The sequence below is a fragment of the Simochromis diagramma genome, unplaced genomic scaffold, assembly GCF_900408965.1.
Source record: "Simochromis diagramma unplaced genomic scaffold, fSimDia1.1 OVJJ01000317.1, whole genome shotgun sequence".
Taxonomy (NCBI): domain Eukaryota; kingdom Metazoa; phylum Chordata; class Actinopteri; order Cichliformes; family Cichlidae; genus Simochromis; species Simochromis diagramma.
Window position 1 is genome coordinate 1,861,494 of NW_024386994.1, and position 16,292 is coordinate 1,877,785.

Here is a 16,292-nt window from a genome sequence, read left to right on the forward strand (position 1 = left end):
CACTTGGCTATATGGTTTTAGTCCGCCAGAGCGATCACTGTCAGAAATAGCAGAACAGGTAGTCGAGTCACGTTCTGAGTGAGTGATGTGCAATGTGGCTATAGAGCCTCACTGACCTTCTGACAAGGTCTTGGCGATGTGCAGGAAAGAGAACAGTAGGCCTTTGATTTCATATTGTCCCAGTCTGCCGATAGGAGGCATGGTGCTGCTGCTCATGGTTGAGGCGCGTCTCTGCAGCTGGAACAACACACAGAAAACGCTCGTTAACTCATTTTAAAGCACTCCTACTTCCTGTTTGGTTAGGACCAGCACTAGAGGAAAATCTTTGAGTGTCAGAGGATCTAAACGGTCGTATTTTACAGAAGGAGAATAATTTATTTAAACCCAGACTTGAGGACAGGCTCACTGATGAAACCTTTGTTACCAAAAAAAATCCTGAGCGCAAACAGTATGTGAGAGGTTGCTTTCGCAATTAATATCTCTTATCAGCAAACACACAAAACAAACATGTTATTGCCTTTGATTACACAAAGCAGTGACAAGAAACAATTCTTAGAATTATGCTGATGAGGTGAATCGTGGATGTAAAAATATACAGATTTACAGGGAAAAAAAAGCAGAAAAGCAAAGACGGAGAAAAGGAAGAACCTATTCATTTTTCACTTGTCTTTACACCTTGGCCTTAGGGGGACGATATAGCTTCAGAGTGCTTTTTCTGTTTAAACTTCATTATGTGTTTTTCTTCAATCTGTCAGGGGTTTCGTCTAACTGTCATTTACAGGTCAAATCCACATGACTAGCACTTTCTCACGTTGCGACTGAATTGTAAGCACGGGCGCCTGCTCATCTGGCATCTCATCACGAAACGCGAATGATCGCTGGTTCACATGAAGGTGGCGTTTTCCAGTACAAACCACGTCACATGTTTCCTAAATGAGTCATGGTTGAAGAGCAGGAGAAGAGTTTATGTTGGCTCTGAGTTTACAGAGGTTTCCTGCTGAGAAGACACCGCCATTGTCCAAAAGTAACATGCAGCTGCTTTTTAACATCATTGCCAGAAAGTGAGCCGCGAAGGCTTCAGATGTAACGCCGAGGCCGTGTGTGTACGTGGCCTACACGAAGCCCACGTCCGGTGAGTAAAATGTTAAAGTGGAACAAAGCAGCGCAAAAGTTTGAGCACTTCAGAACTAATTAGAATTTCCTGATTTGGGAAGTGACAACAAACCTACCAGTGAACAAAACACTTAAACCGAAATTTGCATATCGCATGTTTCAAGGCTGCTTTGCATACGGTATGTTTAGGTTTATTTATCTAAAAATGAACTGACTGACAATCTGCCCTTAATATGTTTAACCTGTTGGGCTAAAATGAAATGTTACCTCACCTCAATGCTGTCCGGTGTTCCTGGGTCCATAAATAGAGAGCCTCTGGAGTCTTCCCTCCTCACAACGTGGCCATTCTGAGTTGGCTGACCTGCAACCAAAATAGGTTTGTTGGGGTTTTCTTTGTACAATTTAAAGCACCGTGACGCTACAGTTGTTGTGATTTAGCGCTCTTTAATTTCAATATGAATGGAAATGAATTAACCAACACATATAAATGTCCAAAGACTGCAGATTTGGCTACACTCCATGTCTCGTATTCACAAAGCTTCCTAACAGTAGCTCCTAGTGAAAAATTCTTTATATTTTCCAATAAAATTAAACAAATTCATAATTCTAAATAAAAACGTATGAAACCATTCTTACGTCAGGACTCTCAGGAAATGTTTGGGCCAATATGCTATACAGGAACAACACACCATTACTCATTCCATTGAGCCTGTGAACATCATTGTACGCAGTAGTCCAGCACCGTGATGTCTGAGAACACAACCCTTGTTGTGTCACCAGGGAATAAGAAGCTAATGAACTCCTTTTCTGGAATAAACAAAGGCTTTCTACTTGAGACTACAGATGATTACATTGTTGCTTCTGCTGCTTTGATTTTCATATTTGTTTACTTTCAATCTCCCCATTTTGGCCTGTTTACGCTACCAAAATGCAAGACTACGTGGTCCCTGTTTTAAACATTTAACCCTTTTGGTCTCGAAGAATAAAAACAGTTTAGCCTCCCAATCTTCTCAGGTCAACGTGTATTTGACCTAATGAGCAGCTGCTGTAACTCAGTAAAACACCCACGTTCACTGGGTTTTCGAGGATTTTTCCAACTTCTGTTTGATACTGATCTTATTCATCTGATTTCAACATCATGTTGGTAGTGAATAAAATACTAGAAATGTTGTAGGATTGGCTAAGAAGTTTGATGTCTGTCTGGCCAACAGCTGCTGCTTTCAGACAGAGTGCTGCTAATGGATCAGTGGGTGTTGAAGCCATATGTTTGTATCATAATGAATAACGTAAACAGGAAGACGCCATATGTACGGTTTCTATTGTTCTCTACTCACCGTGCTCTTTCTCGATCGCTGTGCTGATCCTCCTCATGTCTGTGGATATTAGGTCATCTCTGGAGCCCTGGCCAACCACAAGATGGAGCGAGTGAAAACTGTGTTGCAAAGAGGTGAGCTGGCACATTCCGAATATTATAATCAGACCAAGAGCAGATGTTCGACATTCTATTTCCTGCAATTTGAGGAAATATTTTAACGGTGAAAACAAAATGTAACAGTTCTGGCACCTTTGTTCAGAATGTATTGTGCCACTTTAGCTTCCTCGGAGCAATCTTTTACTGTTTACTCACTCAGTCTGAGAATTCCTGCATTACACAGGAGGGATTCCCAGCACGTACGGTGCTTAATACATCTATTGGACCACCAATTTATTATTCTACAGCTGCCCTAAATTAACAGTAATTACCAAAATTATTGCTGTACATTTCTGTAGATGCACTGGGTTTTAACTGATCTGTATACCAGACCAGACCAGTTTTCACAAAATCCACTGCACTTGGCACCACGGTACACTATTTGGCAACAACTGAATTGAATCTAAAATGGAGAGAGTGACATTAAAACTTTTATAGTCTGTAGGATCCCATGAATGTGTGCCCACTGTGGGTCAGAGTTCATGCTGCAAGATTTTGTCTTATGATCACCTCCCTGGGATGGAATAGTTCGGAAGCTCTGGCTAGTAATGCTAGTAATCCCAGTACTGGAGTGGCGTCAGCGACACTGGGGTTTGCAGTCTTCTTGAAACGTGCTCCTTCAAACTACATGACATTAAAGTCATCTGCCAAGGAAAACAAATAATAAAGCTAAAAGCTACTTTTGACTACTCTCTTATCCACAGGAGGTCACCAAAGCGGGTAGCTCTGCATGTTTGATTTGGCAGAGAGTATTTGTCCTGGGATCAAGTCGGGGATCTTTCTTCAGCTATCTTTGTAACAACCACTTTGACTTTCAGGACATCAGAAAGATGAATACGTCTGTTTCTTTGATCCCTGGACCTTCAGTTTATATTCCCCCCCTCCCGTGTTTCCCTGTTAACTCTCACTCACTGTTTGGTGTTTTGATATTTTTGTTGACGTGTAGTTTTGCCTCCCCTGTCTCATTGCTGTTGATCAGTTTCAGCTGTGACTTGTTACCCTGGTGTTTCCCGTCTCCCATCAATTTTTTTCAAAATAGCGTTGTGTTTGAATTGCTCTGTATTTGTGTGTGGTTTGGAGTATACATTTGTTAGCACTCAAAAATGTGCACACAAATCATTGTAAACATTTGTAAATGTTAGCTTGTGTTTGTGGATTAGACCACACGCACATTTGTAAACCTTTTGAGGCTAATTTCACTCCAAAACCAAGCTTTGCAGGCCACGCTGGCCCTTGGCAGATGGTTTCAAGCCAGGTGTTAGACTTTACCTTTGCAAGATAATTCGCATTAACATTTTGAATTTTCACTCCACATCCACCAAGAGGCCTCACAATGTTGCTGAACTGAAAACAGGTCAACAGCGACAGCACAGTAGGCTGGGCCCTATTGTATAGCACAGGTAAACTAACCTTTTTAATTCATTTGTCATTTTCAGTCCTGTCAGACAGGCTAGTTTAGACACACGTGCTAGAGAAAAAGTCAAGATTCCTTACCTCGATTTTACATCATGTATCTGGCTTTGTTTAGTACTTCATACGACAAGTAGCTGTCATATTAAGGATTTTGCAACTAATTATTTGAAACTGGAAGACTGTAAATGAGACTTTTTGAACTGAACTGAGAAACTTATGAGGCCCTAATTATAGATGAAACAGCGTTTAGGATTTATCAGATTTTTATTTTGATAAACACGGTCATAAAAATAGACTGGTACATACTGTACAGTATGCTTCATGATTCCATTGAATTACAACAATCACTCCTTCTGAATAAGTCTATGCCTGACTGAAGATCTTACAGCACAACAGCCAATTCATATGTGAAGCTGACTTTTAGTTACATCACAGAAATCCCCAAGAAAAGGAGCGTTGTGAGGTGACTCACGTTTAGGCCCAGCCCAGGACTGGAGATGAGAGGCTGAGCGGAAAGCTGCTTCAAGTTCTGGTAGAGCAGCTCATAAAGTGGGAGGTACAGCAAACAGATCCTGGCCTGCTGGTTCTGAAACCATAAACATTTGAAAACAAGTAAAAGGAGATGATTATTGTAGGTTAATGTTAGCTACACATAGCCCTTACCTTTCTGTGGCTGCACTCTAACTTAGGTGGTTTGCATAAGAGACAATCTTATCTAAACTAAAATAGAAAGGTATGCACAGGTGGTGACCTGTGTCACATACTTCATTTACTTTTATGGGTAAAAATGCGGAGCTCACTTGGTAGGACATTTGGCCTCTGTTGATGATTGATGTATTACACATTAAACAATGTCTCCTTTATTTCTTATTCAGACTCTTCAGACTTTTGTTTCTAAGATAGGCTTTGTTTTTAATGCAGGTGTGTATTGGGTAAATGCCAAATCAAATACTTTAATCATTGGAACTCATTATTATTTTGCATTGTTCCGAAACAGAATCGTTGAGAACAATAAATCATTGTTCTGCCGTTTTCTCCGTCCACATTCCTGCTCATCCTGCCTCTGCTAGTTCATTTCTGTTTACATGCTCCTAACCTTGAAAGCGGTGTAGCGATCATCCATGGCGTGTTTAATAAGAAGGTTCTTGAGGATGCCCACGGCCTGTTGCCTCACTTCGGGCGCTTGCTGCAAGGCGTCAGCCACCTCTCTCAGCAGCAGCCCCACCAGGAAGTGGTTACGGCAGTATTCTTCCGTCAAACTGAACTCCAGACTCTGCTCTGTGATTGGGCCAAACAGGAAGTGAGAGAGCATCAGGATGAGCTGAAGTGAAATTTCCTAACAGTAAATTCTGGTCTGGTAAAAATCCGTTTCCAATCTAATTGAATCGACTTCTTACAACATTTTTTTTCCCTGTGAGCAATCAGTCTATAATGTAACAACGTAAGCTGCAGATGTTAAAGGGAAAGCCTAAATCCTCGACCTCAGCAGCTGTGTAACACACTCTGCTAGCACACTTTAGGCCCCTTAGGGCAGTGCTCTGAACTTCATTTGGTATGCTTCACTTCTCAAACCACAAAAAGTCTGCACGACACATTTAACTATTTTTAGTTATTAACAGGAAAAATGGGAACAAAATTTTATTGAAACAAAGGTTAGCATGATAGAATCAGCCCAGCATCATCCAGCCCTGCAAAACCCAGTAAAGGCAGCTGAAGGCTGGAAAGGACAGAAACTGTGGACAAGCTGCAAGAGTGAATGACAAAAAAAAAAAACGGGAATCCCAATAAAAATATTTTTTTTGGATATTCTGGGAGTTACAACTGGGTTCCTAGAACTACTGGTGAGGTTATTCTTTTCTGTCGTCTCATCGGCCAGGAAGTGATATTCCCATATTTTCTCACACCCTTAAAACACGATAGAATGACATATAAAATTAGGTTCTGAAACATACTGAAAGTAAGCATGTGAGTAAATAAGCTATATTTTATTATAAACACATGCATTTTGATTGGATATAGGAGATTTTAGACCAGTCACGAAAGCTGAAATCAATGTTTCATAAGGTAAACAATGATCCGGCTAATGAACTGTTTTTGTTTGTTTTTTTCCTTTAATTTCTCCTCAGACTGCATATTTTTACTAAATAACTATAAATAAAAAACATCCTGGCTTAATAGTGCACAACTTGGCCCTCAAGAGTTTTACTTCCTGGCTTTTCTCTTTTGCGGCGCCTTGCAAGATAAATGCTTCAGAGCGCTTTGCATTAAAAGCACCAAACAAGCACCGACACAAACACAGCAGATTTATACGATATGATGTGTCTTATTCAGTAGTTATAATGTTTGATAGAAGCAAGTGTGGCAAATTCAATCATTCAAAGTGCATCACTCCAAACCACTATGCAACAAACTCACGGAACACATTCATCAGGACATTAACGTTTCCACAACACACAAAGCGGAGCGGACTTGAATAATTCATCAGGAAATCTGCTGGAAATGATCTTTCGGTGTTATTCAGACAAGAGAAATAAACAAACAGACCACTAAAAAATGAGAAGTTCAACAGAAACAATGACATGGAGTTCAACAGCAGCCCTGGGTTAATATTAACACAGGCAGTGCAGCCTGGAAAACAGAAACCATCTCCAATTATCTCCTCTAATGACAGACACGGGCAGGCAGACAGAGAGACAGACAGGCGGAGGAAAGCGAGAGAGAACCACAGCTTCATGAGAGATGCTTCTGACTGGTGTTTACAACAATCAAGTGAATTAAGCATTAGGAAAAGAGGATTTGTTGATTCCCATAACAGCCCAGCTGCTCTCCTCTACAGCACGCAGGCTCGGGCCCTGGTAGGAAAATGAAGGCAAGAGCCCGGAATTAGCATTATTCCGAGTGTGAGGGGAATGAGTGCCCTATGAGGGTGGGTGGGAGGGAAAAAAAATCAGAGACTGGCGGCGGTGTGGTTAGTGCAGGTGAGGACAAGGAGGAGCAGTCATGTGCAAGGTGTCAGCAAACGTGGTGGTGTCAATGGGTGCGGTGGGCTTCACCTACCTACGGGCCCAAAAAGCTCCGTCGCATACGGAATAAAATCTGACCACAAGCAAAAACACACAAACAAACAACAAAAAACAGAGAGGGGTGGAGTAAAAATAAAGACATTCGGGGTAAAACTGTAAACAATCCATGCAGCATTTCCACAGCGCGCACTCCAGTGTTTGTTTTCATGGTGTCGTGTAAAACGGGTTGTGCGATAAAGTGTTGGCAAACCTTGTTCACCAGAGATCCGACTAATGCGGATAGGTGTGATGTAATGTGTGTGTGTGTGTGGGTGTGTTTGTGGGCCAAACAATCAGGCGGGTTAATAGGATCAGTGTGGTGGATGCATGTCAGAAAAAGGTCAGGGCTGGGGTCATGTGACAGCAGGTCAGTGGATACGTGTGCGGTAAAAAGTAGGCCTACACAGCGCGCTCTTACCTTGTACCCTCTGCAGCTTGGTGCGCCCGAAAGCCATGGGCAGGTTGAGAGGGATGAAGTGCTCGTGGTTACACAAAGTCATCAAGAAGTCAAACTTCATCTCGGTCAGCACCTGTGGCCAACAGACGAGAGTGCGGTTCGCACACAAATATGCAAATTTTGGCCAAACAGAATTCTCAATGTAACATCAAAAGCTGCCCGCGGCGGGGCGTCTGCGAGAGCAACACATTTGACTAACAAATCCAAACAACATAAACAGAGAAGGCTGGGAGAAACTGTTCAACATCAGACACAGCGACAGGTGAGCATGAGACAGGGCGCGACTACACGCACGTCGTGGAGGCGGTCACGAAAACGCCCCAGTGCACGCTTCAGTTCACTTTAGATCTTTGTCCTTTAAGGTGGTTAATAATAAATAATGAATGCCGTGAATCTGCAAACATAAAGGTGCAACTGATGTTTAGAATGCAGCAGTGCTGATGCACGTGTTTAAGAAAATTCAATAATAAATTGCTCCAGGGGGGGAAAAAATGTCCCCTTTTTGGATAAAATTTTTTAGGCTAGTTTGAGTAGTTTCACTAGTTTTTGTTTTGTTGTTTTAACCTTAAAAAAAACTTCCTAAAAACCTAAATTTGCCTCTGACATATGCCCTCCGTACAGTAATAATTATAAAGACTCAAACTGACACTGAAGCGAATAAAAACTCAACTAAAATTAAACATTTTCAAACAATTAAAATTAAACTGAAATAAGAAGAGCTGCCCTCAAAACTAACTAAAAACAAACATTTAAAATGAAATTAAAAATTAATTATATATAAATATATATAAAACTAATAAATATAAAACTATAATAACTCATTTTTCATGTTTCTGTAATGGTTAATCCATCAGTAATAATATTTTTAATGCGAATATAATTATTGCAATCATGCATGAATTTTTCAAACGCACAGTTTTACAAGAAAGCTGCTAAAAGAGTTTAATATTGCATTTAATTCATTTCTGATCTCAGAGAGGAAGAGTATGCCTGCACAAAGCTGAGTTCAGAAACATCCATTCAGTCTATTTCACTAACAAACAACAATATGATTTTAAGATTTGTAAACAATTTGTCCACAGGTTTGTAAAATATTTACGTTCTTGTGTTTACAACAGATGGTTTAATACGTTTATGAAATTTTGTACGTGACAGGAAACCCCTGAGCAGGAAGCGGCTTTATTAGAACTGACTCACTGAGAAGTAATAGAACCTTTATTAGAAAACATACTACATCAGCTATAATCAATAACAGTGTGTATGATTCATAAAATCACTTTTATTAACATTTTATTGAACAAATAAATTAAATATTATTGATATGTGCTATTTATTGTTGAATTATTGAAGCCTTGGGTTGTCACACATGTGCTACACCTCCACTCTGACGTTGTGAGGTTGCCCAGCTCTGTGGAACACGTACCTTGGGATCTTTAGGGCTGAAATGACACATGTAGTGGTTGACCAGGCCGAAACCGAAACCTCTGTTCATGACAGTCAGGCACCTCTGAGGAGAGAAAGCAGACACGAGAAAACAAGCTGCTGAAATTCATGCAAAACGATGGAGATCTCAGACAAAACAATGCACTATTTTGTCTGAGATCAGCATTTAAAGGCGGCGTTGTCGTGTCCTGAGGCACAGCAGTAACACATAATCTTACGGATCACAACAAGTTCAGGCTCGTAATACACCCTGAACTAAAATTACAGCAAACCTGTTTTGTTTTTTTAATTTTCCGTCATATATAAATAACAGTGATCCCTATTAAGGAAAGGGCCTCAAAGAGAGTACCTAAAATGGTTATCTTAGGCTTAAAGAGCTGCTTAAAGAACAAAGCCTCACCAGCTTGCCGTTGTAAACAGTCTGCTTATGAAGGGCTGCCAATCAGAAGGAGCTAAATCAGCCTGTTTAAATCAAGGGATGCCTTGAATGACTACAGCAAGGCCCAGTAAAAGGCCCTACTCTAGCAAAGTCCATGAATAAAAATAAGCAGCTGGAAATGAGCAACAGGTCTTCTTTGAGCTGGTTTCATATTTAGCCTTTGGGGTTCACACCTTGATGAAATTCGCCAGGCTCAAGTTGATGCAGCGAGCCTCCTCTGGGATTTCTGAGTGGCGGATGGTGATGTGCGGCATAATGGACAACACCAAGGACTGCAGAGCCTGGTGGAAACTCTCCGGAAAGCGCTGGGCCCGTGGCATCTAAAGAGTGGGGAGGAATAGCATGTAATGATACATCACTTTAAAGTCAAACAGCCACCCATATTATGAAGACAGATCATTCCCAGCATATAGATAAGACTAAAAGGTTTATAGTGTCTCTAAATAACTTGGGTAGCTGCTTCTGTATAGCAGCAAACAGCAGCGCAGCTCGGCCTGCTGCTGAATGTTTAGGATTTTTGGCAAAGACTCAGATGTAACACAGGCTCGTGGTATCAGAATGCCAAGTACACAATGAGTTTTCTTTGGGTGTCTGTGTTTTGTGTCATCGCATGTGGTTACGCGGACATAACAATATGTGGACTAGGTCTTATAACAACATCCAGTCCACATAAGACTTTCAGTTAAAGACTACAAACTCTTGAACTGTTCAGCGTTATTGAGCGAAAAACGCTTTTTACCAACCTTCATGCGGTTCTCCTCCTGCAGGTACTGAGCCATGGATTTTGCCATGGTTTCAAAGAAGAACCAAGAGTACTGCAGAAAAGAGCGAAAGGTTACCCATTACGCAATCTTCCTAGGAATATAATGGGAGTACATTACAAGCAGAGTGAGTCAGGGGAAACTGGAAGAGACATGAGAAGTGTAGTGTCCTACAAGCAGCTACATGTTGAACAAGTTTCTCTTTCGAAACTGGTGACAACTGCTGTCAGAACCCTTCGTTTCCATTCTTAGAGAGTTGCACCATCTGCTGCTTAAAGTTGGTTCTACGTGTGGACGGATGCATGAATTATCCGCGCGACTGAGTGCGCACCTTGAGCAGTTTATTGCTGGTGTTGAAATCAGCAGTTTGCTTGAGGGTGGTTGTTACAGCTGTGGCCAGCAACTCGTGAGTGGTCACTGAGTTTCCTGATGCAGGATTGTTGGTTACAAACACGTACTACGAAGAAGAGAGAGAACAGTAAAACAAAAGCACTTTAGTTTATAGACACAAGCAGAAACTGACACGGGCTGGCAGTGTTTGCGGCAGCTTACCTTAACAAAAGAGCGCAGGTAGTGTTCCAGTCCCTCCTCGTGGCATTTGGAAACTATATGTATGATCACACTGAGGGCACAGAGCATGGAAATTCAATCTATGTCCTTTTATCAGGAGTAAAAGCAGTAAAAGTACAAAGAATTTGTTTTTTAGCTGACCGCAAAGAGTTAACGGCAATCTCGTGGGCTTCTTTGGTGGCGGCTGTGAGCACCTCAAACAGCTGCATCAGCACTGTTGGCAGGAAGGTGATGATGACATGAGTCTCCATGGCATGTAGGCACTGAGGGAAAGAGGCCAGACAAGATCACTTTTACTTCTGACTCCCAGATATTTACAAGAATCGTGATTACACGCCTCCACACAATATATATATCTCCCTGATCTTGAAAAACTGTAGCCTATTAGATATAAAATCAGCGCTCGGCATTATTTTATCTGATAAGAAATATATGTGAAAATCTGTCTTGATCTGTAGCTGAATCTCTGTGCTTGATGTAATGAAATTCCCTGTCAGACATTGCTGACACATTTCCTTCATATTCACAGCATAGACTGTATAAAAAAGATGGGCTTAGCTGCAATGACATTCTGTTGGTACCACTTATGCTGCCAAAACAGCAAAACTTTGACCTGCAGCAGTTTGCCTGCTGGGTCGGACCACCCGGGCCAGCCTTCATTCCCCACGTGCACATGTTAATTGCTCCCTAAAATGTTAGTCCTCCCATAAAAATGTTTTCCCAAAGGAAAAACTCTCAAAAATAAGACAAATACTTCAACTGATTTCCTCTAGCATTTAAATAGTTATGATTTTTCATACAAAATTCAGTACAAAAGAGGTTAATGTCTAAAAAGATTTAGTTTTTTGGCAATATCTTTTGTCATTGTTGCATTTGGGGTTGCCATCATCCATCCATATCCCTTATTAACTTAATAAACTGTGTTATAAGCCTTTTATTGCTTTAATGGAGGCTGTTGTATAATAGCACTGAAAGGTATTTTGATTGTTGAATGACTGTGAAAGCTCATAAGTAGTCATAATGATGCACGCCCTACAAAAATGATCGATCTGTTAGTGCATTGCCGAATGACACATATAGTGGAAGTACTGTAAATGATCAATAACTGCACATGGACCAAAGCTAAAAAACTGACTACGCACTGCCTCACAGCATCTTACCTTCAGGTATTTGATCAGTTCTGCTGGGTTGCCTTCTGATGCTGTTCTCATCAGCTGGCAGTGCTGGAAGAATTTGTGTAGGTGGAGGTCCTGCGGCGAAACAAAACAGGATGTCAGTGTTCCTGAAAACCTTCATTTGTGCATAAAAAAGCAAAAGAACCAAATTGTACCTGAGGATATATCGTTGATGCTACGTGGGTCCTCACTTTAAACAGTGTCTTGGCGTTTTCCACCCACTTGATATCAGCCTGAGACCAGTCGAAGAAGATAATAGACAAAACAGAGTCAATAAAGTATCTGCAAACTTTTCACATTCCCTCAAAACTGCAATAACCTTCAGGGCTAAAACCTGAGGGGTCAACGTTCGCTTTAACATCGTGAGCATGACAGTGACAGAGCTGACCAGAACGTTTTCATGGCTACAATCTAACCTTCCTGGTGTCCTGACAAAGATATCCAGCAGGCAAAGTGGCAGCCACGGGCAACTGGAACTCCAACGACTGCATCCTCCCATCTTTAAGCAAAGGCATCCAGGAGTAGCCCACTGAAACATGCAAAAGCAGCCGAGCTTTAGAAGAAGGCATTTTAACAAGCTAAATAATGTGCTCACCAACATTTTAATAAAGCTTCATTAAGCCAAATTTCTCACCAAGTGACTCCACTCCGTCCCTCTTCTTGCTGCTGGCTTTGCTGCTGGATTCACAGCTGATGTGGTAAAAGGTGAAGAGGATATGATGTTTCTCATGCACGTGAACCGGCAGCTCGATCTTCACCTGCACACACAGAGGAACAGGTCGCTGTTTTAATCTTCTTATGTCACCATCAGTTCAATCTTCACACATAAACGATTATGTTTAGATTAGAGGCACTGATTCCAATAATGGATACCATATAGGTATTACATAGCACTGCCAAGGCAACATTTTAAAGGATGTGCCACATGCTGTGATTTCCTTGTTGTCTTTTTGATGTTTTTTTGCTCAAATTGAGGGGGGTTACATTAACCATAATGGTGTTAGTGTTTCTCTAAACCTGCAAAAATGTACTGACAGTGAGGGTTTCCTTCAGCCTCTAAATTATTAAGAGGTAAAATTAACATAAAATCAACAAAAGGCATCTAAAAATAACCATCTTGTGTATTTTCAGGTATCTGTACTTTACTTGAGTAGCTTTTTTGGACTACTTTTTATTTTTACTCCCTACATTTTTAAACAAATATCTGTAGTTTCTATTCCTTACATTTTCATAACAGACTTGTTACTTCAGCAGTATCATCTATAGAGTTGGGAGTTAAAGTGGGCGCAGGTGAGTGCAGGTGTAAGTTGTGATAGCAGTACTTCAGAATCTAGCTTGTGCTGCAGAATAGGTCATTTTAAATGCAACGCTTCTACCAGTTCAGCGAACATCAGCAAACACACAGTGTGTTACAAGCTACAGGTCCACCTGCTGGATTTCACAGGGAGAGAAGAAAGAGAGCCAGCTTCACTCAGAGATGGAGAAGGATAAGAAAGAAAGTCAGAGTTAGGTTACATCAAGTGTAGCAGAGATGCATTTGCATTTAAGCTGATGAAGATTAGATTCATGCACTGAATTCCAACTTTATACCAACTGTGTTCTGTCTGGTATAAAGTCAGGATAAACAGTTTAGTGTAAGGGACGGACATCTGCCACAGTGAAACTGCTGACATCTTGTTGAATTCAGTTGTTGTTTCACTGCATCTAATTACATTTACTAAAATTAGAATTTAAATTTGAATAATATGTACTAATATTATGATATTATTATATTAATATCGGTTCAGTTACCTTTGTATGAAAGTTGTTAGTAGAACTTCAAAGAGCTACTTTCTTACTGTGAGTACATTTCAGAGCCTGTACTTTGACACTTTTATTTGAGTAAAAAAGTTGAACATCAATGAAAATGATATTTTTTAGATGGCGAAAGGCTAACAGCATTGTTTTGGAGTAAATGTCACACACTAAAGATGTCAAATCATCTTCTACAGAGAACGACACATGTACTGAAACAGAAACTGGAGCTGTTTGGAGACGTTTGGGATGCTTTTGTAGTGTAACAGTTCTCTTTTTGAGTGTTTCTGGCATGAATTTGAACACTTTGTGCATTTTCTCTCCATGAAGAAAATGAAAGGGGTTTGCTTGTGCTTTTTTATTTATGTGTTTATCCTTTAATTAATGTTTAAAATGAAATCAAAAAAACAACAACAACAGCAAAAGCATTGTTTCATCTGGGAGTTGCTGCTGTGACACTGAGACACCAGAGGGCAGCAACAACAGGGAGATGGATTTTCCCTGCAACCACACATGCTGTTTTTTATTGACAGGAAATGACACAAAAAAGTTTTGATGACACGCACAGACCCACATCGTCATAAACAGCCTGTCAATGCCATGACTGAATATCACGGCTCTTACATTTATATCACCAGAACACGTGATTCATGCATCGTTCTGTTTTAAATTTACTCTTGTCGGTAAATTAGACAAAAGTCTAAAGACCAGACAAGATATATCCTTAAGATATAAAAGTTAACAAATTTTAGGTGTGAAAAACAAAATCAGAACCCTTTATATAATATCAGTAACTATAAATGTGTCCAACATGTTGCTTTTAAATGCACTTCACTATGGAACTAACAAGACTGACAGATTTAGAAGCACAAAGATCATCGTTGCCTTGCTGAAGCAGAAATTTTGGTTGATGTGACTGGAAGCTGAACAATGTGAAGGTAAATCCCACAGAGTGCACTTCTGTGTGTTCCTGCATGCATGTGGGTGCACACAGGGGGAGCTTAAGATCCTAATCCGTTTGATATCAAGACCATATGGACCCCCTCTGCTCTACCGCTCTAACTGTACCTCTTTCGCTGAGCTGTATTTGTGTGTGTGTGCATGTGCGCACCGACTGTCGGGTCAGTTTAGTGCGAGATCACAGCCCATTCCTGAGACGGATTTATGGGATTATCTCAGTGCTGCTGAGGAATGTCAGTACTAAAGACGGCCAATTAGGGAAAAAAAAAAGGATTTAAGGGCATAAACTAAATTTCTTTTAAAAATCAAACTCATTTCTCAGTTTTTGGAAGCACTCAACTCCCTCTAAATCTGCAAACTTGATCTAATTTAATATGAATTGAAAGGCGATGCCATAGAAGAAATAAGGTCGAGCCTGCAACATGAGCTCACCTCATCGTAGAAGTCAGGGCTCTGATTGTGGTGCAGGACGGCTGCGTAGGTGCTGCTGGTGAAGAGTGAATCTCCCGGCTTGCCGTAGATGCACTGAAAGGCAAAGAGGCACATTGGTTATTGGACTCCTTTGATTTTACGGGCACAGTGATGAGTAAGCGCTCAGGAAGCTGTGGTTACTGCCATAATTTGTACAAAAGGCGAGGGAGTGAGCAAGCCTGTATGGATCATGCATTACACTTTGAATCAGCAATGATTTAAACATAGCCTGAGAAACTACAAAGGACGACCTAAGATCGCAAAATGTTTGAGCTCTGACTAGACAGATGCCACAGCGTGACAATTTCTATGGGTTTTCGAACCTTGCACAAAACTCACGGACTTATTTTATGTGAGCAGCAGAGCCCTTCCTCCAGGACATGATGACACAAACAAGTCAATTCAATTCAATAAATGACAACAACAGTTGTCTCGAGGGCTGCTTCATATTGTCAGGTAAAGACCCTACAACAATAGAGGGTCTTTTATTGGGTTCTCTAATAATAGAGATCCTACCCCGTTTCCATGAGCAAGCATTTGGTAACAGTGGGAAGGAAAAACTCCCCTTTAACAGGAAGAACCCTTTGGCAGGACCAGGCTCAGGGTGTGGCAGCGAACTGTCACGACCGCTTTAAGGTGACTTTTGACCTCTGATGATCACTTTTGAGGAGGAGTCAGTGCAAGAACTCTGTGGGAAAAATTAAAATTCGCAACAAGCTCAAGCTTGACCAGGTCAGGATGTTTCTAATGAGGGGTGACAAAGGCGAGGGAAAAAATTCCAACCTCTTGTGATGGCTTGATACTGTAATTAGGATGCTAACTATTGTTGTCATCTCTAATGAACATGAATGTGCAGTGCTAGCCAACAGGACGGACAGAGCTACAGGAGCCAAATGCCTGAAAGCCTCCGCAGGAGACGAGCCCAGAGGATGGGAGAGGCTTCGTGAGAGAGGACAGGGTTCACAAATCCCAAAAAAAATCTGGAAACAAGCTGTAGGTGGAGCAGGAAAGAGGCGGGGGGAAAGATCTGAGATCCATGAGTGCAGGTGGTGCATGGTTTGATGTGTACCTTTAGAGCCCTCACTGCAGAGGCAAAGAGGCTGATGGGAGTTACGATTGTCTGAGTCAGGATGGGGGCCGAAGGAGGTCTGGAGGAGCTGCTT

At 41.1% G+C, this 16,292-nt stretch overlaps 1 protein-coding gene across 3 annotated transcripts in view; it reads right to left on the bottom strand.

Annotated features, from left to right (window-relative positions):
* The window catches only part of dock11 (dedicator of cytokinesis 11), a 77,396-nt gene that overhangs the window by 34,007 nt on the left and 27,097 nt on the right, over window positions 1-16,292 (bottom strand). For 2 of the 3 annotated variants that reach the window (XM_040040803.1, XM_040040805.1), the window contains exons 19-36: window positions 15,091-15,183; window positions 12,539-12,662; window positions 12,321-12,433; window positions 12,060-12,137; window positions 11,890-11,979; window positions 10,871-10,992; window positions 10,712-10,781; window positions 10,491-10,616; window positions 10,142-10,213; window positions 9,572-9,718; window positions 8,940-9,023; window positions 7,478-7,589; window positions 7,055-7,093; window positions 5,094-5,275; window positions 4,470-4,583; window positions 2,448-2,514; window positions 1,386-1,474; window positions 117-237 (exon numbers count right to left, since the gene is read on the bottom strand). In XM_040040803.1, the coding sequence (XP_039896737.1) occupies window positions 117-237; window positions 1,386-1,474; window positions 2,448-2,514; window positions 4,470-4,583; window positions 5,094-5,275; window positions 7,055-7,093; window positions 7,478-7,589; window positions 8,940-9,023; window positions 9,572-9,718; window positions 10,142-10,213; window positions 10,491-10,616; window positions 10,712-10,781; window positions 10,871-10,992; window positions 11,890-11,979; window positions 12,060-12,137; window positions 12,321-12,433; window positions 12,539-12,662; window positions 15,091-15,183 (1,843 nt within the window). The remainder of the gene's footprint in view (window positions 1-116; window positions 238-1,385; window positions 1,475-2,447; window positions 2,515-4,469; window positions 4,584-5,093; window positions 5,276-7,054; window positions 7,094-7,477; window positions 7,590-8,939; window positions 9,024-9,571; window positions 9,719-10,141; window positions 10,214-10,490; window positions 10,617-10,711; window positions 10,782-10,870; window positions 10,993-11,889; window positions 11,980-12,059; window positions 12,138-12,320; window positions 12,434-12,538; window positions 12,663-15,090; window positions 15,184-16,292) is intronic. The other variant, XM_040040804.1, reaches the window with a different exon arrangement.